Source organism: Manis pentadactyla, chromosome 11, assembly GCF_030020395.1.
Source record: "Manis pentadactyla isolate mManPen7 chromosome 11, mManPen7.hap1, whole genome shotgun sequence".
Classification (NCBI taxonomy): Eukaryota; Metazoa; Chordata; class Mammalia; order Pholidota; family Manidae; genus Manis; species Manis pentadactyla.
The window spans coordinates 113,388,573-113,412,060 of record NC_080029.1 but is presented as its reverse complement, the minus strand read 5'-3'; the positions used below and the strand labels follow the sequence as shown (position 1 = coordinate 113,412,060).

The 23,488-nt window shown below is 35.0% G+C and overlaps 1 protein-coding gene across 1 annotated transcript in view; it reads left to right on the top strand.

Moving 5' to 3' along the window:
- The window catches only part of CLPX (caseinolytic mitochondrial matrix peptidase chaperone subunit X), a 32,739-nt gene extending 14,914 nt beyond the window's left edge, over positions 1-17,825 (top strand). The window contains exons 5-14 of the mRNA XM_036932314.2: positions 306-465; positions 2,152-2,193; positions 5,402-5,578; positions 5,960-6,124; positions 6,938-7,026; positions 7,998-8,162; positions 10,874-11,173; positions 12,764-12,856; positions 14,116-14,222; positions 17,139-17,825. Coding sequence (XP_036788209.2) covers positions 306-465; positions 2,152-2,193; positions 5,402-5,578; positions 5,960-6,124; positions 6,938-7,026; positions 7,998-8,162; positions 10,874-11,173; positions 12,764-12,856; positions 14,116-14,222; positions 17,139-17,229 — 1,389 coding nt within the window. The 3' untranslated portion in view covers positions 17,230-17,825. The remainder of the gene's footprint in view (positions 1-305; positions 466-2,151; positions 2,194-5,401; positions 5,579-5,959; positions 6,125-6,937; positions 7,027-7,997; positions 8,163-10,873; positions 11,174-12,763; positions 12,857-14,115; positions 14,223-17,138) is intronic.
- Positions 17,826-23,488: the final 5,663 nt, after the last annotated feature.

Genomic DNA, 23,488 nt, shown 5'->3' with positions numbered 1-23,488 from the left:
CCTGTGATGGTATGTGTAGGTATTCTAAGTAACTTTAATACTAACTTTTAAAAATTAGGATCAGTGATAGAAGGGTATAGTGATACTTTGTTAGGCTAAAGAACAAAAGAATTGAGTTTTTGTCTATTTAGAGCTTGGGGGCCTCTGTATCATTGCCACATAAGGTATCATGCCCTTGGCTTTTTGTTTTTGGTGAGAGTCTATTCAAATTTAAAACTGTAAACATATGCTCAGTATATAACTTTTCAATGTATGTGTTTTTATGATAGATCATAGTGCATTATCCATATGTAATCATTTTTCAGATTTATAACTACCTCGACAAATATGTTGTTGGCCAGTCATTTGCTAAGAAGGTGCTTTCAGTTGCTGTGTACAATCATTATAAGAGAATATATAATAATATCCCAGCAAATCTGAGACAGCAAGCCGAGGTTGAGAAGCAGACATCATTAACACCTAGAGGTTAGTGTTTTGATGATTGATCAACTTAGAGATACATGTTTTTAAAAGTAATCTTTATTTGCAACTCTTTTCTTTTGTCTTGAAATGCTTTTGTATAGCACATCATTTTTCAAAGTACAGGTCACTTCCCATTAGTGGATAATGAAATCATTTTGGTAGATCGCCAACATTTTTTTGAAAAAGTGAATAGATGTGAGTAGGAAATACCAAAGTACATTAACTTACAGTTAAGAATTGTTTCTTAAAACTTTTGAGTTACATGTGCATGGGTTCTGAGTCAGAGTAAAATGCATTTTTTTTTACCAATGGTCTCAGTAAAAAATGTGTGAAAGTCACTGGGGTAGAGGTTGAGACACCGTCTTGGAATTGCAGACCACAGGTAGTTCCCCATGACCGGATGCTTGCCCTAGGTCAGAGGTAAATGGAGACCATAACTCTTACAGAACATATCCAAGCACTCTTTTCCTGTTGGGCCCCAGCTAGAGAGCTCAAGGATAAGGGCAAATTTGTAAGTGATTTAAAGTATAATTCCTATTAATGATTGATTCTAATATACCAATATACTGTGGAATCACAAATTATCTTGTTACATTAATAGAACAATTTTTTTTTAAACTATGAATAGAGTAAAATGTAAATATTTTCTAAGGTTTGATTTTTTTTGGCCAGGGAGGTCTGACTTCTTACCTAGGCCTGCAGTCTATCCTTTTACATTCTTTAAGTCACCATTTTACGATTTGAGGGAGTTCTGCTAAATACTCACATTTATAAAACTATACTTTTGATTAGTTTTAATATGTACTAAACATAAACCAATTGGCTCAATGAAGACACTTGTTCACTTGTTGAACTTACTGCAAAATAGTTATGTGGTAGTATCAGTTACTTTATTTTTAGAAAGTGTAAGTCATAACAACTAATGGAAGACTTGGATCCTTTATAAGGTCCAGATAGCATTGTCTAGTCATGGAGCAAAATGATTCTTTCTGTTTCTTTCAGTGAGGAAATCAATAGTTAAGCTGTCTAGGTGCTGGAAAAGCAAATGGTTATATGGTATTTATATTATGTTTTTTTTACTTATTTATTATATTTATAGTCATACATTTATTTATATTTTTAAAATTTATTATTTGTAGTATAGTCCTGTTGAAGCTTAAATTATTCTAGTCTTAAAAAAGACACCAACTCTGTATTTGATAAATATGAACATTAGCAAGTAGACAGCCATCATTAAGCATGTTTGGGTTTTTTTAAATAGGGAAAGGATGTAAAATAGATTCTTTTTTTTTGTTTGTTTGTTTGAGAGGGCATCTCTCATATTTATTGATCAAATGGTTGTTAACAACAATAAAATTCTGTATAGGGGACTCAATGCACAATCATTAATCCACCCCAAGCCTAATTCTCAACAGTCTCCAATCTTCTGAAGCATAACGAACAAGTTCTTACATGGTGAACAAGGTCTTACATAGTGAATAAGTTCTTACATGGTGAACAGTGCAAGGGCAGTCATCACAGAAACTTTCGGTTTTGATCATGCATAAAATAGATTCTTTTTAATGTGAAAAGATTTAAAAAAATACATTCTTTAAATATATTTGGAAGAGGGGGAGAAGTGCGGAACTCTGTTCTCCTGAACTAAACGAATATACATACTCATGTTGCCGTTTTCATCCTCTTCCTTAGAGTTAGAAATAAGAAGACGGGAGGATGAGTACAGATTTACAAGTAAGTAAGACCTCAAGTCTTCCTCTGTAATCATTCTTCCTTTTGAGGTTTACCTCAGTGGAATACTTTAGCAGCAATAATGGTAGACATGTATTTGCTTGTGTATTATCAAGAAATGTATATTACCTAAATTTGTTTATAGTACATGGTATATATGATTTTGCAACAGTTTTTCATAGCTAATTTGTGCAGTTTGTATATGCTGGGTTATTTAAAACATTTGATTTTATACTTTCTGTTGCAATATTTTCTAAAGTTAATATAGAGAAAAAGTGTTATATATAGTTTTCCTCTATAAGTGTAGACCTCCACATTAATAGTTGTATTTTAAAAAATCTGTATTGCTGTTTTCTATCCTTTTTTTTGCCATGCAATTAAAATTGACCTCCCTGATAAGTGACAGAGATTTTGGGAGAGGCAAATTATCTTCCAACTGCTCTTTGCCAGAAACCACACTCATTATTTTTTTGGTGTTTATGAAACTTAATATAGCCTCACAAATTATGAGTAAGTTTGATACTTTTATATTTGCCTTGCCTTTGAACCAAGCAGTGTTCTGTATCTACTATTTAAAGTGTGCTGTATATTCAGAATGACTAGTTTACTATCTCTGGTATGAGATTTATTACATATAATAAAATTATATTATCTCTGTTTTTAAATTGTGTGGAAATAGTGATTATATCATGCATGGTACAATTAAGAAATACAGCACAGTAGAATTAAATTATGTAAGAATGTAAGATCTAAATAACAAACTTTAAATGAATGTATAATTTATGTTTTAAAATCCAAGGGTATAATTAAATACTCAACACTATATTCATAAATTTGGGCAGACAGCTAGTGAAGCTAGGAAGAATTTGTAAAGTCTATAGTGAATATTTTGAAAGAAATATATGTAGCGATTTAATGTAATTTAAATGTTAATATTTAAGAACTTAGGTAAAAGTAATTTAAATTGTATATATTGATTGACTTGGAAATTAATATTTTGAAAGCTTAAATAGAATTTATTTCTATGTATAGTGACAAGTCCTATGTGGCATTTTAGGTTTTAAAGTTAGGGCATCTGGCCAAAATCATATATAATCAAAATAGTATTAAAAGTTCCTTCTGGAAATCACATGCCAGAGACCAAAGACTGATGATTTATTTCTCCATCATTGGAACATAATGTTTTACTTAAGTTGAGTATTAGGTGAAATGGCTTACATTTAAGAGCTAAGTTATACAAATACTTAAACATAAGGAAAATAGCAATGTTAATAAGTAAGTTCTTCTATAACACTTAACAAAACTATCTGCCAGGCACTGTTCTAAGTGTCTTACATATGTTAACTCATTTAATTGTCCCAAAATCTATGAGGTAGAAGCTATTATTTTCACCTCTATTTTACAGATGAGAAGCACAGTAACTTTAATTTGTCAGGGCCACACAGCAGATGAGCTCCATGCAACGAACCAGTATGTTAGCCTGCTCGCTCATAGTCCTCATCTTAGGGAGCTGTTTATACATGGAGAGATATGTAGGAACAGAAACAAACAGAGAACAGGAGAGTTATCCCATTTACTAGGGGGCATATTTTAATAAAATGGAATGACAATCGTCTGCACTATTTAAATTATTCCTTTTTTTTTTAACTTAAATCATAAAGTTAAATACATGTATCATGTGACTCCATTGTAGTTAATATGCTTCTTGGAATTTTGTTCAAATTATTCACCTAAGTCATTTCTATCCCATTGAGACCCACACTTGAGCCAGGCCCCTTCCTATATTATCACAATTCCTAACTAGATTTTGCTAAGTTAAAAAACCAGTTTTCCTAGGGAAAAGTAGCTAACTAAATGAAATCATATAGGAGACAGCATTTTTTTGCCCGATGTGGCTTATAATGAGTCATAGCATTTTGAATTATTCACTAACTCAGAATGTAGCACACATTAATTAAATTAAAATATTTATTGAATACATTATTATTTTTGATGACCAGAATAATCTTTTATCTTAAGTGTGACCCTGAGGTAGTTTGAGAGTGACAATCAGATGGAATTAGGACCAGAAAAATAGTTACATCTGGGGAACATCTGTTGGTTAGATTAATAATAATGCATTGGAAAGTTCAGATATTCTTAACCCATTTATTAGAAACAACCTAAAAATAAATCCAGAAGCTATAAAAAGTAAGATATAAGCACAGATATTTCAAATGCTGAGAACCATGAGCAATATAAAAAATTTACAAATATGGATAATTGAAAAGACTATTGGAATTCTTTCATTTTATCTAAGAGTGAGAATAAATTTGTTGTTGTTTTTAGGGACCCAGATGATAATACCAGTAATATCAGTCCTACCTAGTTAAGCATTGTATCTCTAATAAAAGTACTAGAAAGATAAAGTTGAGATCCTATAAAGTGAGAAATTCAGATAGGACTAAGGATAGTGAGTCTTTCTATATTTGTTTTCTCTGATAGACTCACAGAATAATTTTTAGATATGAAAGAGACTGTAGAGGCCATTTGTCTCAGCATTTTTACTTTATCGGTAAGGAAGTAGGCCCGCTAAAGTTAGGTGATTGCTATGGTCCTACAGCTACACAGCAACAGAACTGAGACCAGAACCCAGGCTCCCTCTTTCTCAGTTCAGTGTCTTTCCCTTTCTTTACACCCCTGATTCTTTTCATTTGTACTGAAAAAAATAATATACCTTCACTTGTCTTTCAAAGTGCCTCCAAATCAATTGCATTTTATTCTTAAACCTAACCATGTATTTGAAAATGATAGAACAGATAGTATTACCGTTTTATAGGTTAGGAAACAGAAACAAAGTTTATATGACTTGCCCAAGATACACAGCCATTTAGAGACAAAGGAAGGACCAGGCTGAAGCTTTCAGACTCCTAGCACTGTCATCCTTCCTTTATGCTGCCGTTCCTTGGTGAAAGGGTATTCCTCATACTGGTTTACATAAATGAGGAGGGTGAAAAGAGCCCACTTTTGCTTGAGATTCTCTGAATAATCATTGTGTGTTGTACATTTGCACTAGATAATTTGAGGTTTCCTTCCTTTTTAAGTAAGGCAGAATGTCAAAATATTTAAATTTTTCTAAATACGTGATTGGTTTTTAGATGTGGAGTTTTAATGGGCATTTTCAACTAAAATCAAATAATGCTCGATTAATTCCTTTGGCATTTTTTTCCAGAATTGCTTCAGATTGCTGGAATTAGTCCACATGGGAATGCTTTAGGAGCATCCATGCAGCAACAGGTAAATCAACAAATACCTCAGGAAAAACGAGGAGGTGAAGTATTGGATTCTTCTCATGATGACATAAAACTTGAAAAGAGTAATATTTTGCTGCTCGGACCAACTGGGTCAGGTAAATAACTTCCTGAAAACATTTACTCCTCATCTAAAAAAATAGAATATAAATGATTCTGTAGCCTATGTCTTGTGACTGGGGGACTCTGGTTCTTGAAAAGAAAATCTAAGGCCAGCCTAATAGATACATTAAAACTATTTCTTCACAGGCTCCAAGTTGAATTGGTGGCATTGGTTATTTGCCCTTAAGGCCAATCCCTAACATCTTCGCAGAAATAATAAAAATAACATACCATTAGATCAGAATAATAGTAGAGAAAAAAATGTAACAGTTAACTTTTTATTATATACTATTCAGATTTAACTTACTTTGCATTTTTGTAGAGAAGTTTTTCAACCTATTTACAGTAAACTTTCAGTTAACTGTTTCTGTTTATAGGTAAAACTCTGCTGGCACAAACCCTAGCTAAATGCCTTGATGTCCCTTTTGCTATTTGTGACTGTACGACTTTGACTCAGGCTGGATATGTAGGTGAAGATATTGAATCTGTGATTGCCAAACTGCTCCAAGATGCCAATTATAATGTAGAGAAAGCACAACAAGGTATGTTTTTGGCATAACTTGCCTGTCTCCAGATGTAGTCTGTTGGGGAAGCAGTCTGATATTAAATAATGTAATTCTTATTTTGAATCAAGAAGTAAAATTCTGTAATTGTATAAAAATAGCTTGTTAAACATTTTCTAGCATACTTAGGGTTACAAAGTTTGCTTTGCCTTGTCAGAAGGTAGCTTCTAGAGTGAAAATAGGCCAAATTACTATTCTGTTAAATCCTTAATACTATCATTGTTTTTCCTGTTCTGACTTCAGTCCAGACACCTACTGCTGGTATAGGGTGGAGGAGGGAGAAGCACAAGGGCAAGAGAGTGCAGTATGAATGTGTAAACAGATTGGCCTGTTGACCTATAGGATGTGAGAGATGTAGCATTTCTCCTTTCCCCATCTATCATCTGTCCTTGTTTACATGAATAGCTTGACAGCTCCCTATCCAAATTACTTTAAGACAAGGATGTAGGTGGGAAAGAATAAAGTTTTTGCATATATCTCATCTTTTATACCTCCTGCTTCCACACTATATGCTTCTATCTCAGCTTCCTAGAATAAAGAACCTGAAAACAGTGAGGTAGGTAACTATTGTTATCATACCCAACTCATATTCTATAAAAGAAATTATAAAACATTTGCACTAAATGATGAATGGGAGAGATAGCAGTGTATTTACATATAATATTAAGCCATTGCATATGTTAAGTGGGAAAGATTAAATAACCTTGCTGTCTAGCTACCTAGTCTTTTAAAGCTGAGGTTATCTGTGTATATCGATTTCATGTTATAAATAGAATCCTCCTTAAATTATAGGAATTGTCTTTCTGGATGAAGTAGATAAGATTGGCAGTGTGCCAGGCATTCATCAGTTACGGGATGTAGGTGGAGAAGGCGTTCAGCAAGTAAGCAGTTGAATATTTTGTTCAAGCACACTAAAAGGAAGGGAATACATCAACCTCTCAAATATTGTACGTTTGGTTTCACATTCAATTAGATTCTGTTTTGTTTATTTCTCCCACCCAAATGCCACATGCCATTTTAAAATAGTTCAGATTCTAAGAGAAAGCTATAGATGATTTTAAATACCAAATTATCTTTCTTAGAAAATTTAAAAGATTTTAAAGAACAGAAAAATGAAATTTAACTCCTGTTTTATTCCTTAAAGGCCCTTTAAGCATTTCTAGAGAACTCTTGAATAAAGTTCTGGTTCTAACTAGATGTAAATGAATTATGTACATGTATCTTACGCTTTTCACTTAGTTAGAAGGTAGGATAAAGTAGATTGTTTATCATTCCTTGTAGACTCATAATTGAAGTTATAATGATCTTTGACTTTTGACCTTTTGCTGGTAACTTAATTATGACCTAAACCACAGGGTAAAGAAAATTGCTTTTATTTTGACCAGAGCATGCGGAGGTCTGATTACATTGAGAAAATTTTTTTTATTAAGGCATCTCGAAATACAAGTATTTTCAAGGTTTAACATCAAGAATAGAATAGAATTTTAATTCATATGGAAAACCATCAATTATTTTCAAATTTTTAATATTCCCCTCATGGTTGGCTGCCATTGTATAGAGTCATAATTCTATCTTTATGACAGGATTATGCCTTGACCATAAAAAATAGTCTTTCAAGTTGACTGCTTCCTGACTGTATCAGGAGTCCTATAACTATTCTAAATAAATTTATGAATTATTAATGTGCTAGAACATTAGTTCTAGCTATGTTAGTTGTAGAAATGTGGGATTTTTCTTCAGTTATGCTCATTGTCCATAACCACATATTAATTTTACCCATTGAAACCCATTATCTAAAGCATAATAAATAATACACTTACATGGTGATGCTATAAATCATTCATTTTTTTAGGGCTTATTGAAACTACTAGAGGGCACAATAGTCAATGTTCCAGAAAAGAATTCCCGCAAGCTACGTGGAGAAACAGTACAAGTTGATACAACAAATGTCCTGTTTGTTGCATCTGGTGCTTTTAATGGTTTAGACAGAATCATCAGCAGGAGGAAGAATGAAAAGGTACGTTTTTCTGAGGGGTTACTAGAATAGAGAGTATTTGAAGTTACAAAGGATGGACACTTAGTTTCTAGTCTCTATCTGCTGGCTACCAGTTATAGGTGTTTAAGAGTTAGGTTTTCTTGGAGTATTCCAGAAATATATATATTCCTTTTTTTTTTAAATTTCAGAGTAGTAAATTGGAAGATTTCTAAAAATTATCTACATATGAGTATTTTCTTAATGATTTCAATTTTATATTTCATCTGAGGAGTTCTCTTATTATTTGAGGTGTCTGCTGTATCAGTAAAATTTCTGTTCATTCCTCTTGCCCAACTTACTGGAGCCCAGTAGAGAGCCTGTCTTCATTGCCTGCACCCATGAGAGTCTCAGGGATCACTTGCTGACTTCACAAATGAAGGGAAGCAATTTTGGGAGTTGGGGGAAGGGTTGTAATCCTGCCTAGTTTTATGTTTCTTGAACATTCTGATAAGCTTAAGGCTGTTTCTTTGTATCCTCAAGGTATGTGCCCAGTCCTATTTGTTGATTGATTACCATGAAATGTAATGTCAGCATAGTGGCAGGAAGTCCAAAACACACCTGTATTTTCCATGTTTTTGTGTTTTGCACAATGGGTGGCTACAAATGATCCCTTTTCTATGACATAATATTCTATCTAAATGAATATATTATAGATGAACTCTTTACTGCAATGCTTGCTGTAAGTCTCCTTGGCCTTTTCTGTACTAGTTTAAGTAGCAGTTTAATAGTAATAAAAAAATAATGCTGCCAGTGGGATGGTTGCCTGTGGTACTTCCCTTTTGCATAGCCTAGATGAGGAAACTCTTGTACAAATACTCACTGAGCCACGTAATGCTGTTACTCCTCAGCACCAGGCCTTACTCATCATGGATAAGATTATATTTAAAATTTTCGTACTAGTTAATTTATGTTTCCCTTTTGAAGTTGTGCATAAATTAGCTTAACAAATTAGAATGAAGAAGTTATTTTTTCATGTGTATGTGAGAGAGAGGGAAATAACTGTATTTGAAATTCTGTAACCGAAGCAGGGACCCTGTTCTAATATTTACTTATAATTAACACTTCCAAAAAAATTGAAACTAGAAACATAGGAAAGAATAGTTAAAAGTGATCTCAGAAAAGAGGTCAGAAACATGTAGAAGGTAGCTTTAGGTCATTGTTCCAACTCAGTGAAAATTAAGTCACTGCATTTAGCTTTGAATTTCTTAATGAAAAATAGGGAGGAACTATGGGCTCTAGTAAGTATCTGAAAGAGGAAGCATGTGAAGTCTTCAGGAGAGACGAAGGTTAAAGAAGAGTTTGTCACATAGATCTTTATAAAAGGAGACACATGTAGGAGTCTTCAAGAGTGATTTTATAGAGGATTAAATACATCCATGTGGCTATTGTTTTTATCTACCCTTATTGAAAGCCAGGAGTATAATATTAAATAATGTACCTGTATTCCAACCATATCAAACTGCTTGCAGTCCTAAGTTTTATTCCTCTTGCCTTTTCTCATGCTCTACTCTGCCTCTGTCCAGTTGGCAAATATGTGTTCATCTTTGAACATTCAGTCTGTTAAATGACTAGGCTTTCTTGATCGCTTCCCTCTCTCCCCAATATGTGCTCCTTTTCCATCTTTCCACTTCCCCGGTTTCCTGTACAGTGATCCTTCATTATACCTATGATACTTTAATACTTTCATGTATTCCCACTCTAAATGAGACCCTTTAAGTAAAGACCTACTCTTCAGGTTTGAATCTCCAGTGTTTTATCATAATGCTTAGTAAGTATTTATATGTATATATATTTATTATTATATATGTTTATATATATACTAAGTGCTTAATAAATGTTCAAATTACTAAGTAGAAAGCATTTTGTTTTCTGATACACTAATTGTCTATGTACACAGCTTAGAGACTCTGAGGAATGGATTTTTAACTTGGGCTATTTTCTCATATATCATGTACTTGTACTTTTGACAAAAGCTCTATGACATATCAAAATTAAACTTTCTGACAGTTGCCTGGAGTATAGTTCTTTGATACTGACTGAAGCAAGATCCATACACCTGATACCCAACCTTTGCTGCAAAGTTAGCATTCTTTGAGGTCATTCTCATATATTACAAAAGATGATAAATATCTGTTAGTCTAACTCAGGGTGATGTATGCAACCCCAATCATGAATTTAATAAAATGCTTAAGATATCTGTGGATAATTTCCTTATAAGGCTGCTTATTCCATAGGCATTTACTCCTATTTACAATACACAAAATTAGTTTTGGTTATAAAATAATTACTATCTCCATTTTCAGTTATTACACAATTTTGGAAGCAACACTAGTCTAGAGGTCTCAGAAAGACCCTGCAATGTCATTAGCTAAGTTCTGAGGGACTCCCCTTCATAGTTCTTACTTAACCTACTTTTACTAGGATTCATTCTTTGCGAGTTGGTTATTATACAGTGATTAGATTCTCAATTCTGAAAGCAGATTGACCTGCGTTTGAATTGTAGCATTACCGCCTACAGCAAGGAGAGCTTAGTCAACATACTTAACCTTTCTAAGGTTTTTCTCATTTGTAAAATGTGAATGATAATAGAACTTCTTCTGTTGCAGAGGCCACATGAGCTATTCATGTAGTAAAGTACTTAGTACAATGTAGATTCATTCTACTGTTCTTAATATCTGTCTTGTCTTTGGCAGTATCTTGGGTTTGGAACACCATCTAATCTTGGAAAAGGCAGAAGGGCTGCAGCTGCTGCAGACCTTGCCAACAGAAGTGGAGAATCAAATACCCACCAAGACATTGAAGAAAAAGATCGATTATTGCGTCATGTAGAAGCCAGAGATCTCATTGAATTTGGCATGATTCCTGAGTTTGTGGGACGGTTGCCTGTCGTAGTTCCTTTGCATAGCCTAGATGAGAAAACACTTGTACAAATACTCACTGAGCCACATAATGCTGTTATTCCTCAGTACCAGGCCTTATTCAGCATGGATAAGGTTAGATTTTTATTTTAAATAGTTAAATTATGGGTATTTTTACTATGGAAATTCTGCATAAATTAGCCTAACAAATTAAAAAGCAATTCTGCTTATCTGGAATACCAGCCTAGTCCTCACTAAATATGAATCTAGGTTTCAGAGAAAGCATTGTGTTACCTTAGACATTTAGGAGTTAGCTTTATTTTTTTCTTAATTATCACTGTAACCTGAAACCTGAGGAGGTACATGGAGAGCAACTGTGCCAGCAGCCTACTCCTAACCCCTCAAGTGAGACATACAGGATTGGCCTTTCAGCCTTGATACTCTAAATGCTTGTTGTGACATACTGTGTATATTTTTACATACTTTTGTCTAAAGTTTTATTAGCTCTCATATCTGATTCTCTGCAGCCAGACACTTAGAGGTAGAACTCAAACTCACACATCCAGTCACATAGCAATGTTTTGGGTTTTATGAACTTAGTATCTCTAAATGTCAGTCTCCTCTCTATGGCCACCACCACTACTTCAAGTCAAGCTCCTTCGTTCTTTACCTTGACTCATGCATTCGATTCTTTATTGGTCTCCCTGTTTGAAATCTGTCTCTGACCACTACCACCCAGATATCATTATCTTCCACTTTACTTCCAGCGTGGGTTATTTTTGAATTACTGAACACAGTGCCCAGCTAAATATTTATTGAATGAATAAACACAAAATGAATTACTCCCCTCCTTAAATTCTTCACTGGTCCCCTAGCCTAATTTAGATTCCCCCACTTTGGTATTCCCTTAGCGCCATATAATACACTGTACTGTAAATGCTAGTTTGCTAATTTGTCACCACCCAATAGACAAAGGTCCTTCAGAGTAAAGATGGTGTCTAATTCATCATTCAGTCTCTAATATATAAACATGCATAGGCTCAGTAAAAGTTGAATAAAGTCCTAGAAAGTCCATGTTAATCTAGGAAACCTCTTCAGCAACAAAGGACAAATTTATGATTCATAACACTGATGCCTTTTCATATGCTAATTGATAGAAATAAGTGCTTCAAGTTGCTTAAAGCACCATGAGAGATAATTACCTCACTTGATTTTACACATTCTGGAGGTAGAAATTAATAACCAAAGTTGTTTAATACCAAGATCTTGTGAATTCTGATGTTCCAAAGTATTTTAATGGGTTTTTTTTTTTTTGGTATACTAAATTCTCAGTAATTTAAACTACTTTGAAATTTATGGTAATTTAGATTTGTCTAAAGTTCTGCCTTCTGTAGGATGACAGGGTTAGTAGAACTCTTTAAAATAGATGTTTTCTAGGAAAAAAGTGATAATCTAAAAATGCTTTAATCTGAAAGGGGATAGAGTCAATCAAGACATAAAGATTCTGACCCTGTGTTTCTAAGTATTAATGAATCAGTATACTTAACCCTTTGGAACTTATTTCTTTATCTCTAAAGTCAGGGCATTGTTCCCTTTTTATTCTAAAAAGACCAGTAGGAGTGATAGGTAGTATAATTAATAGATTAATGCTGTATGTTTATATTAGGAAAATATCCAGTATCATCTAAGTTCTTTCTTTTTTTTTTTTTTTTAATATATTTGTAGTGTGAACTGAATGTTACTGAAGATGCTTTGAAAGCTATAGCTAGATTGGCACTAGAACGAAAAACAGGTGCACGAGGCCTTCGATCCATAATGGTAAGTTGGCATTATTACATAAAGCTAGATTATTTCTTTGTCTGGGTTTGGAGAACATTAAGTAAGTCTCTGTGTTTCTCCTTTGGAAGTATATCCCAAGAATTGGCCTATGTGTTTTTGTGGGGTTTTTTTGGTGAAATAGATTATATTTTTCTTCTTTATAAAAAGGAACTTTAAGATGTTTGCAACAAAGGATACACACATAGTATGGTTAATGAAATAAGAGAAAATCAAGGCCATGGGAAGGAGAATTTAAGAAATTCTTTATGGCCTTTTGCCCACACCACAGACTCCCTCCTGAGACCCATGGAAATCCTCATTCTTGTTTGTTTGAAATTAAGTTTCAGATACTAATGATATTTTACTCCTAAATTCTTCAGTATAGTGTAAATTCACTATTTTTTATTTTGTTACAAATCCTAGAGACCCAGCCTATTTCCATCCACTACTCACTCTGTTCCTTAGGGTTTGCTCCCCTACCCTGCAGATCTGGCTGTACAGTAGATTACTATTTTCTTACATATTCCTATTCTCTTCTAAGGATTTCACTGATAATATTACTTCTCTCATCTTTGTGGGACTTTCTGATAGGAACTACACATCCATCACAGAGTTTGAGATTATACTCTAATGAAGGCCTGGACTTCAAATGTCACAGATTAAGGGAAGATTTACAAACATGCAATTTAGAAGAGTAGGTTATAATAGTTAATATTTTTTAGGAAACTTGATGTACTCCACCAGTATTTTCCTTAAAATGGAATATAATCCAGCCCCTACCTGTAAGCAAAACTAGTTTTCCTGAGTAAAGAACTTTAGATCTGTTGCAGCACTTGACACAAATACTTATTTGAAGTTGTAGTTCAAGATTGAAGAGCTTGGCAGAGATGATTTAGGATTCAATCATTTTCAAAGTAAGGATTACCAGTTGAGCTCCTTGGTCAGAGAATATGCCCGGATTGCTTCTGAATAACATTTGAATCCAAAAGATTAGTCTTTGTATGTGCATGGTGACCTAAATAGGCAGAACTACAGGAAAATAGCCTTCCCTATAGAATGAATTCTCTGAGTTCAGTTAGAAGGTATTTTAATATGAAGGACTTGAAATTGGTTATTTTTCAGCATTCGATTCCTGGTGCACAAAAGGGACTCAATAATATTTGTTGAGTTACTGATTATGATAGATGGCCTATAGATAACAAGTATTTTGTATATAACCTCAGTTTCCCAGGTAATTCATTACTTTCTTATCTCTTTAGGAAAAGCTGTTACTAGAACCAATGTTTGAAGTCCCTAATTCTGATATTGTATGTGTGGAGGTTGACAAAGAAGTAGTAGAAGGAAAAAAGGAACCAGGATACATCCGGTAAGGTCTATTGTCAAGCTAGAACATATCTAAAACTTAAGTCAGCAATTTATTGCTATGGTTTATTGACTGGTTTTTCATCAAAATCCTTACATTCATAAGGGAAGCGATAATCTCACAAGTTTTCTATAGAAAAATGTTCTAATCTTGGTTTGTAAAATAGTATTTTATGAGTCTTTGAAATTGATCTTAAAAATTAGCCTTCACTGTTTTCCCCTAAGAAAGGACTATCAAAAGAGACGTAAAAGTAATCCAAATGAGAAGATTTAAATGAACTTGCTGTTAGTTCTGTATTTTGTGAAATACTTCTTTCATGTCTTTCACAAGGCCTAAACTTGGTGGGCATAGTTTTTTTCTCTCTGTTGTACCATATCAGTTGACAAATTTGACATATCTTTCACTGCTTTATTTATCCCAGGGTGTCAGCAAATTTTCTTGCGAAAAGCTAGATAAGTACTTTAGGGCCTTGCAGTATGTGCTGCAGCTACTCAGCTCTGCCCCCAGAGCACAAATGAGCATGTCTGTGTTCCAGTAAATCTCTATTTACAGAAAAAGGGTTTGAACTTTATTTGGCTTGCAGGCTGTAACCCCTGATCTAGTCAATAAATATTTACATACGGTGCTTGACATTAATGTTACCTACCCAAAAATTAGGTTTCTATTCTAAGTCACAAGGTATGTTACTGTTTTATGTTTGCTTATCTTTGAAGATAACTTAGCAGGCAGTTGATTGGTTTGGAACAACCTGATTCACAGATAAAATCTTTTATTTTTATTGTTTAATGACATTAATATATAAAGGAATTATGGTGGTCTGATCATAATTTTGACTAATTTGAGTCAAGTTGGATTTGGTCAGACGTTATTAACTTCTTACCATACATACGCTATAAATGTCTAGCTTTTGGGTTGAAATAATAGTCTACTTTTTTGCTGGAGAAATGGATTCTATCTTCTCAACTAAGGCCTTGTTGGTTTTTTTCAGTTGTAAATTTGGTAGGGAAAATGTTGGGAAAATTACTCAGAACTCTTGATTTTGTGGTCTGTTTCCTGTGTAACACCACTAAGCAATCTTAATATTAAAAGCACTCTTAATTAATTTGTTTGTGTGGCTTCTCTCGCTAGGTGGATTGATTTATTATCTTGAGTTTGTAATCATGTTTATCCCTAGTGTTTTTTTTTCTTTTTTATCTTTTGGTATAATTAATCTACAATTACATGAGGAACATTATGTTTACTAGACTCCCCCCTTCACCAAGTCCCCCCCCACATACCCCATTGCAGTCACTGTCTGTCAGCGTAGTAAGATGCTGTAGAATCACTACTTGTCTTCTCTGTGTTGTACAGCCCTCCCCATGCCCCCCCACATTATACTACTAATCTTAATGGCCCCTTTCTTTCCCCCTCCTTACCCTTCCCTTCCTACCCATCCTCCCCAGTCCCTTTTCCTTTGGTAACTGTTAGTCCATTCTTGGGTTCTGTGAGTCTGCTGCTGTTTGTTCCTTCAGTTTTTTCTTTGTTCTTATACTCCACATATGAGTGAAATCATTTGGTACTTGTCTTTCTCTGCCTGGCTTATTTCACTGAGCATAATACCTTCTAGCTCCATCCATGTTGTTGCAAATGGTAGGATTTGTTTTCTTCTTATGGCTGAATAATACTCCATTGTGTATATGTACCACATCTTCTTTATCCATTCATCTACTGATGGACACTTAGGTTGCTTCCATTTCTGGCTATTGTAAATAGTGCAGCGATAAACATAGGGGTGCATCTGTCTTTTTCAAACTGGGCTGCTGCATTCTTAGGGTAAATTCCTAGAAGTGGAATTCCTGGGTCAAATGGTATTTCTATTTTGAGCTCTTTGAGGAACCTCCATATTGCTTTCCACAATGGTTGAACTAATTTACATTCCCACCAGCAGTGCAGGAGGGTTCCCCTTTCTCCACAACCTCGCCAACATTTGTTGTTGTTTGTCTTTTGGATGGTGGCGATCGTTACTGGTGTGAGGTGATATCTCATTGTGGTTTTAATTTGCATTTCTCTGATGACTAGCGATGTGGAGCATCTTTTCATGTGTCTGTTGGCCATCTGAATTTCTTCTTTGGAGAACTGTCTGTTCAGTTCCTCTGCCCATTTTTTAATTGGATTATTTTCTTTTTGTTGAGGTGTGTGAGCTCTTTATATATTTTGGATGTCAACTCTTTATCTGATCTGTCATTTATGAATATATTCCCCCATACTGTAGGATGCCTTTTTGTTCTATTGATGGTGTCCTTTGCTGTACAGAAGCTTTTCAGCTTAATATAGTCCCACTTGTTCATTTTTGCTTTTGTTTCCCTTGCCCGGGGGGATATGTTCATGAAGAAGTTGCTCATGTTTATGTCCAAGAGATTTTAGCCTATGTTTTTTTTCTAAGAGTTTTATGGTTTCATGGCTTACATTCAGGTCTTTGATCCATTTCAAATTTACTTTTGTGTATAGGGTTAGACAGTGATCCAGTTTCATTCTCTTACATGTAGCTGTCCAGTTTTGCCAACACCAGCTGTTGAAGAGGCTGTCATTTCCCCATTGTATGTCCATGGCTCCTTTATCTATATTAATTGACCATATATGTTTGGGTTAATGTCTGGAGTCTCTATTCTATTCCACTGGTCTGTGGGTCTGTTCTTGTGCCAGTACCAAACTGTCTTGATTACTGTGGCTTTGTACTAGAGCTTGAAGTTGGGGAGCGAGATCCCCCCCACTTTATTCTTCCTTCTCAGGATTGCTTTGGCTATTCAGGGTCTTAGGTGGTTCCATATGAATTATTGAACTATTTGTTTCAGTTCGTTGAAGAATGCTGTTGGTAATTTGATAGGGATTGCATATCCCTAATTTTTATGAAGAAGAAAAACTGATGGCTTTTTATTACAGGGCTCCAACAAAAGAATCTTCTGAAGAGGAGTATGACTCTGGAGTTGAAGAAGAAGGATGGCCTCGCCAAGCTGATGCCGCGAACAGCTAAATTGTCAGACTTTTGTCCTGTATATAAAGCTTTCCCTTCGTTTACTTAGGATTGTGACTATGTCTACAGTCTGACATTAAAAGCATTGGATCAATCTTGGATATCATACATGATCAGAAGCCTTTAGGATAAAAATCAGATCATGTATATTATGTAACATCATATTGATTTATACAGAGGACATTATGTGGACTTCAGTGACACAATGTTGAGATAAAATGTACATTGTTTTGGTTCAGTTTTTTAAAAATACGCTTTAACAAAATTCTTAGTTCTTTTAAGCAGTGCAGGTGTTGCAATAACTGTGGATTTTACAATATTGTCACTCTACAAATGGGAAATAAATTCTTTAAAATTTAAGATTGGGATACCATTTTTTAGTTTAACCTTTTTCTACCCATATTTGTCTCCCGAAAATATTAGAATTGTGTTCACCTTAAAAATTGGAACAGTTTCCAGGTAGTTAAAAATTTCATGGAAAAAGTACCCAGAAGAACCATATTTTGATGATCTGTTTAGCTGTATTCCTAGTCTTACCTGCTAATGTGTGACCACTGACTCCCCAACTGGTGTTATAAAAAAGGCCATTCTCTGGCTGACTTGTCTGATTTATTTACCATCTTTGATCCATTTTAGTACCATGAGTGAGCAGATGGAATTGAAGTCTGCCTTAAATCTTCAGAGAAAGACTACATTTAATTCTAAAAGTAGCCTACATCAGTCATAATAACAGCCATGTGCTGCACTAAAGAAAATATCCAGTGTTGTGCACTTAAAGTACTCAGCTAGGTGTTTTTTTTGTTTTGGTGCTGGGTATTGGTCTTATTCTTTGGCTTCATAGAACATTAAAGAATATGCTTTGTTATGAGCAGAGGTAAATGTGTTCACACTAAAATATAAGTTATTAACCTTCATTATAACAAAACTAAATAGTGGGGAAATCTGGGGGGCTTTAAAAATGAAAGTTATTTAATTCTGGAAATACTCAACTTGGGTACCTTTTAAGTTGTTATCTTTCCTTTTATAATGTTGATACAAGTTTTATACTCTTCATTCAGTTGAACCTTATTTGAAATTGTTTAAATCAGTACATTTAAATATTTTCATTTTTTGGTTTATAGACTCTATTTCCTTTTATCCCCTTTTCCTTACAAAAAGAACCTTAAGCTATTAGCAAATTCTGAATCCTGTTGATAAGCGTTGGACTTTCTGTGATGTAATAAAAGGTGTGAGATACTTACTTATGGCTGAGGTAGGACCAGAAGTGCACGTTTGCAATGTTTAAGCCTGGTTGCTATGGTATGGAACAGAAACAGGTTATCTCTCTTAAGTCTCCTAGTAATGGTTAAAAAGTTCTTCTCAAGAAGTCTTTCATATTATAACTGTCCATTATCTTTCTCTTATAGCATCATCATTTTCCTTTTTGTAGAGTAAAAATTGGACTAGCTACTAAGTATTATTAAGGGTAATCCTCCAGAAATGGACTGGGAGACATTTTAGTCACAACAACTTACATTTGGTTTTGGAAGTTGTTAACAAAGCATAATTGAGTTTTTAAATCAAACACAACTGAGTATAACTACGCTTTGTATGAAACTTACCTTTTGGCATTTGAATAAAACAAAAGGACTAAATGAAAACTAGTGTGGTGGTGTGTCCATAATGCAGTACCATTTTTAAAAGGACACAGATATCATGAGTTGCTTTATTCTTGGCACTTTTATATCTCTCTAATAAATTCTTTTAGTTGTAGGTTCCACAGGCAAAAAGTATGGTATTAAAGCTTATGTTAAACATTTATTGAAAATCCTTACTTAAATGCCCTGCGTGACCCTCACACAAGGGTTAAAGACCAAAGTTTTAAACTTACTAGTCTAATGGAGCAAATACAAACATTAGTGCCTCATAATAATAGAAGTTAGGTAGGTACCATCTGTGGTGGCACAAAAAAGTGGTAGCCCAGATGAATAGAACAAGTAAGACTTCGCCAAAAAGGAATAGTGAAAATTAAATCCAAATCTCAGAAATGTGAAACACCACCTAGGGAGCTCTAGGAGTTGAGAAATAGACAACAAGTATGACATAAGGATACTGTTCTTAGATGACATTTAGTGTCTTCTCTCCCCTCTCCATCCAACTGAAGACTTTGCCTCATTTCAGTGAGAACCATCAGAAGTTGGAACCCGTTTCCCATATCAAATGTATAAATCTATGTGCTTCAGCACCCAACCTTTCTAGTCACAACTGAAGGTCTCTCTTACCACAACTTAAATCACTGTACATCATGAGGGGATCCCATCATCTCTTCTCATTTCTCAAGGCCTGTAGTTATTTTGTTAGTATCTCTACTACATTATTGGTCTCCTTCCTTCCCTTGAATCCCCACAGCATCTAAACACTGACTAGTACTTCCTATCCTATGGCAAAACTCCCAAGCTTATTTTTCACTCTCTTGTCTTTCCAACTATACCATAAGTTCCACTAGAGTGAAGACCATGCCTATAGTAGTTAACTATAACCAGCACTATGGTAAGTGCTTCGTATATTTGATGCTTTGTGCATTTTAAAACAATATCTTGAATGCCAGGCTAAGTAGTAATTTTATGCAAGAAGTAGAGGAGTTAGGGTGTTTCTAAAAGGGCTTTAAGCAGGAGAGTTGGACTTCATTAGATGTGTATTTCAGATTTTGGGGAAGGGAAGGCTCTGAGGAAAGTGAAAGAAAACATGACTAGAAGCCTACTTGTGGACATTTCTCCAGCACTTGCTCCTCTCTTACCTTATCACTTTTTTCCTGTTTTTCACATCATTTTTCATCAGCATACAAACAAACACAACTCCCTTGAGCCTACATCCCCTCCACTAATGGATGGTCTTCCTAGTTCCAATTCCCTTCCAGGCTTTGATTCTGAGTGAGATGAGAAGCTATTGGAAGGTTTTGCACAAAGAAGTGACATAATATGACAAGTTTAAAGACCACTCTGGTTGCAGTATAAAGTGGACAGACTATAGAGAAGCAAGGATTGTATCAGGGACACTTGGGCCAATTAATAATAGGCCTGTCAGAAGGTGATAGACTGGACTAAGGTATAAGCAAGCAGTGAAAATGGAAGTGTGGATGGTTAGGTAATTTTGAAGATCAGTGTGCTGAATGGTATCCCATGTTCTTTGGTGGGGAAACCCAGTACTATAAAGATGTCTATTATCCCTACATTGAATTATAAATTTAATCCTCTAGTAAAATACCATTAGGTTTTTAAATTGAAAGTAGGCAAGTGGATTCAAAGTACATAGGGAAAAATAAACAAGAACAGTAAATAAGCAAAATATCTTACATACCCATAGTGCTTACTCTATGTCACTGTGTTCATCTAATGCAATAACTGAGGCAGACAGTATTATCAACCCTTCTTACAGATGAAGACACAAGCCCAGAGTGGTTAGCTTCCCCAAGGTCCCCAACTAGTAAATAACAGCCAGGATTTAATCCCAGGTGGACTGGTTCCAGAGCCTCTCCCTTTATCCAACACACTGAAAGAATAGGAGGGGTTGCCTCTTACATTAAAAATAGAAGCTTTTAAAATATAAAGCTTTTAAAATGTAAGTATGTACCAGTGCATGAATATATAGACCAATGGAAAAGGATGTAAAGTCCAGAAATAGATCCTAAATATACGTGAGAATTTAGTATTGGAAAAGGTGGTATTTCATATTAGTGAGGAAAAAAATATTCAGTAAATACTACTGACAAGTGAGCATCTATTTAGAAAATAAAAGTTATTTCGATACCTTGTAAATTTTAAGATAAAAACTAAAGCCTTTAAATAGTATGTAGAATGTTACATAATATATAAGATACAAGTAGATACTATATGGAGTACTGCAGAGTTTTCTTAGAAATAAGAGGTCCCTTGGGAAGTAGAACGTTATGCTGGAGCAATTGGACATTCAGAGTGAGGGGGCAGGGCTCGATCTAAGTCAAACACCTATACAAGTTAATTAAAATTGGATCACAGACTTAAATGTAAGCATTTACAGTTTTTAGAAAAAGCACAGGAGAAAATTTCAAGATCTAGGGCTAAGTAGTTCTTAGACTTGACTCCAAAAGCATGATACATACAAGGAAAAACTGGTAAGTTGGACTTAAAAATCTTAAGAACTTTTGCTCTAAAAAACAAAAAACCCTGGAAAGACAAGCTATAAATGGAGAAATTATTTGTAAACCATATATCAGACAAAGGACTACTATTTCTAGAACATACAAAGAACTCTTCAAATCCCAACAGTAAAAAAACAACCCAGTGGGCAGAAGACATCACACATTTCATTGAAGGGAAGATACAGATGGCAAATAAGCTTATGTAAAGATGTTCAATATAATTCACCATTAAGAAAGTACAAGTTAAGACCACTACATACCTATCAGGATGTCTAAAAAAACAGTAGCAGTACAAAATGCTGGTGGAATGCAGAGAAACTGGGTCACTCGTATATTGCTGGTGGGAATACACCCTGGAAAACAATTTGGCAGTTTCTTTAAAAATTAAATACAACACTGCCGTATGACCCAGCAATTGCACTCCTGGGCATTTTATTCCAGAGAAACAAAGGTTTTTGCTCACAGAAACCTGTGTACACATATTTGTGCACTTTATTCATGATACTCCAAAATGGAAAGCCCAAATATCCTTCAAAAGATGAGTGATTCAAAGTGTGGTTTCATTTTATCCACAGATTTTTGCTCACTTGTGTTGCAATAAAAGGCAGACTATTGATACAATAGCGTGAATGAATCGCCAAAGGATTATGCTGAATGAAAACAGTGAATCACAAAAGGTTATGTACTGTATGAGTTCAACTATATACCATTCTTGAAAGGATGAAAGTTACAGAAATGGAGAACAGTTAGTGGTTGCCAGAGGTTAAGAAAGGGAGTGAGTGTGACTCTAAAAGATAGACCAGGGACATGGGACAAGAGTCATGATTAATTTTTCTTGCTTATGATGAAAAATGCTGAGATATACATAGTATAGTAAGAACAGGAGGGTGTCCATCTTAAGGCTAAAATTCCATTTTAAAAAGCAGGGAGTTAGAAGATAATATTCCTAACATACTTTGTGGTAATTAGCCAACAAGCAGTCATAAATAATTATGTTCCCACTGCTTGGGGGTAACTACTATCTTGGAGAAGAACAGGATTAATAAATTCCTTGAATTGATTGACTATGGATGATGACAACGTCTCTTACCTGATAACACATCATGAGACCACATGTCATGGCTATGCCCCACCTGGCCCTTCACTCCATTCTTGAAATACTAAGCCTTTAAGTGCACCTCCTCTCTCAGGCTGTCCGCACTCCCCTTTCTTCTAGTGTGTACTTTGCATTAAATAAAGCCTTATTGCTGCTCAACTTACTGCATTTTGTCTCTTTGAAGCCTCTTGAGAGATTAATTGGAGCCCCCTTTTCCCGGGGTAAGTATCTTTGTTACTTTGCTTATTTCATTCAATTTTCTAGACTTAAGCACAAGTCTCTCTCTCTCTCTGTTCTACTTCAGGTAAGTATCTTTAATTTGGGCTTGCAAGTTCCCATGGCCTGGATGACCCAGACGACTGCAGCTGAACAATCATGCTCTTTAGTAGCCTGCCCCAAAATATCTTGCTTTGGGGAAGTTCTCAGAACATAATCACTCCAGTGCTCTGAGCGCCCCTAAATCCTGGGGTTGTAGGGGCTTTGTTCTCACACTGCAGATTCAAGTGGACACTGGGCACCAGGTGACCCTGGTTTCACGAGTTGGCAAGGGATTTGCCCCATGCTGAGCAGGAGTTTAATGAACTTTCCTTTCCTCCCTCTGTTCTTCCTTGCTCTCTACTGCCTGTATGACTGCTGTCATTCACTACTACTCTCTATTTAATGAATTCCTTCCTTATCTACACTATTCTGACCTGTTCGTGAATTCGTTTTCTGTCAGAGTCAAGAACCCTCCCCTGTCTGGGTTGAGGTTTCACCTAGTGCACAAGGAGAGACCTCTCCAGATGCAGCCGCCTGACAACAAAAGGGCAAATGAAGGATCTTGGAAGTGATAGAAAATGTTCTGTATCTTGACTATCAATGTCGGCATCCTTGTTGATATTGTACTACAGTTTTGCAAGATACTACCATTGGATGGGAATGTAAGCTAGTTCAACCATTGTGGAAAGCAATATGGAGGTTCCTCAAAAAACTAAAAATAGAAATACCATTTGAAAAGGGAATCCCAC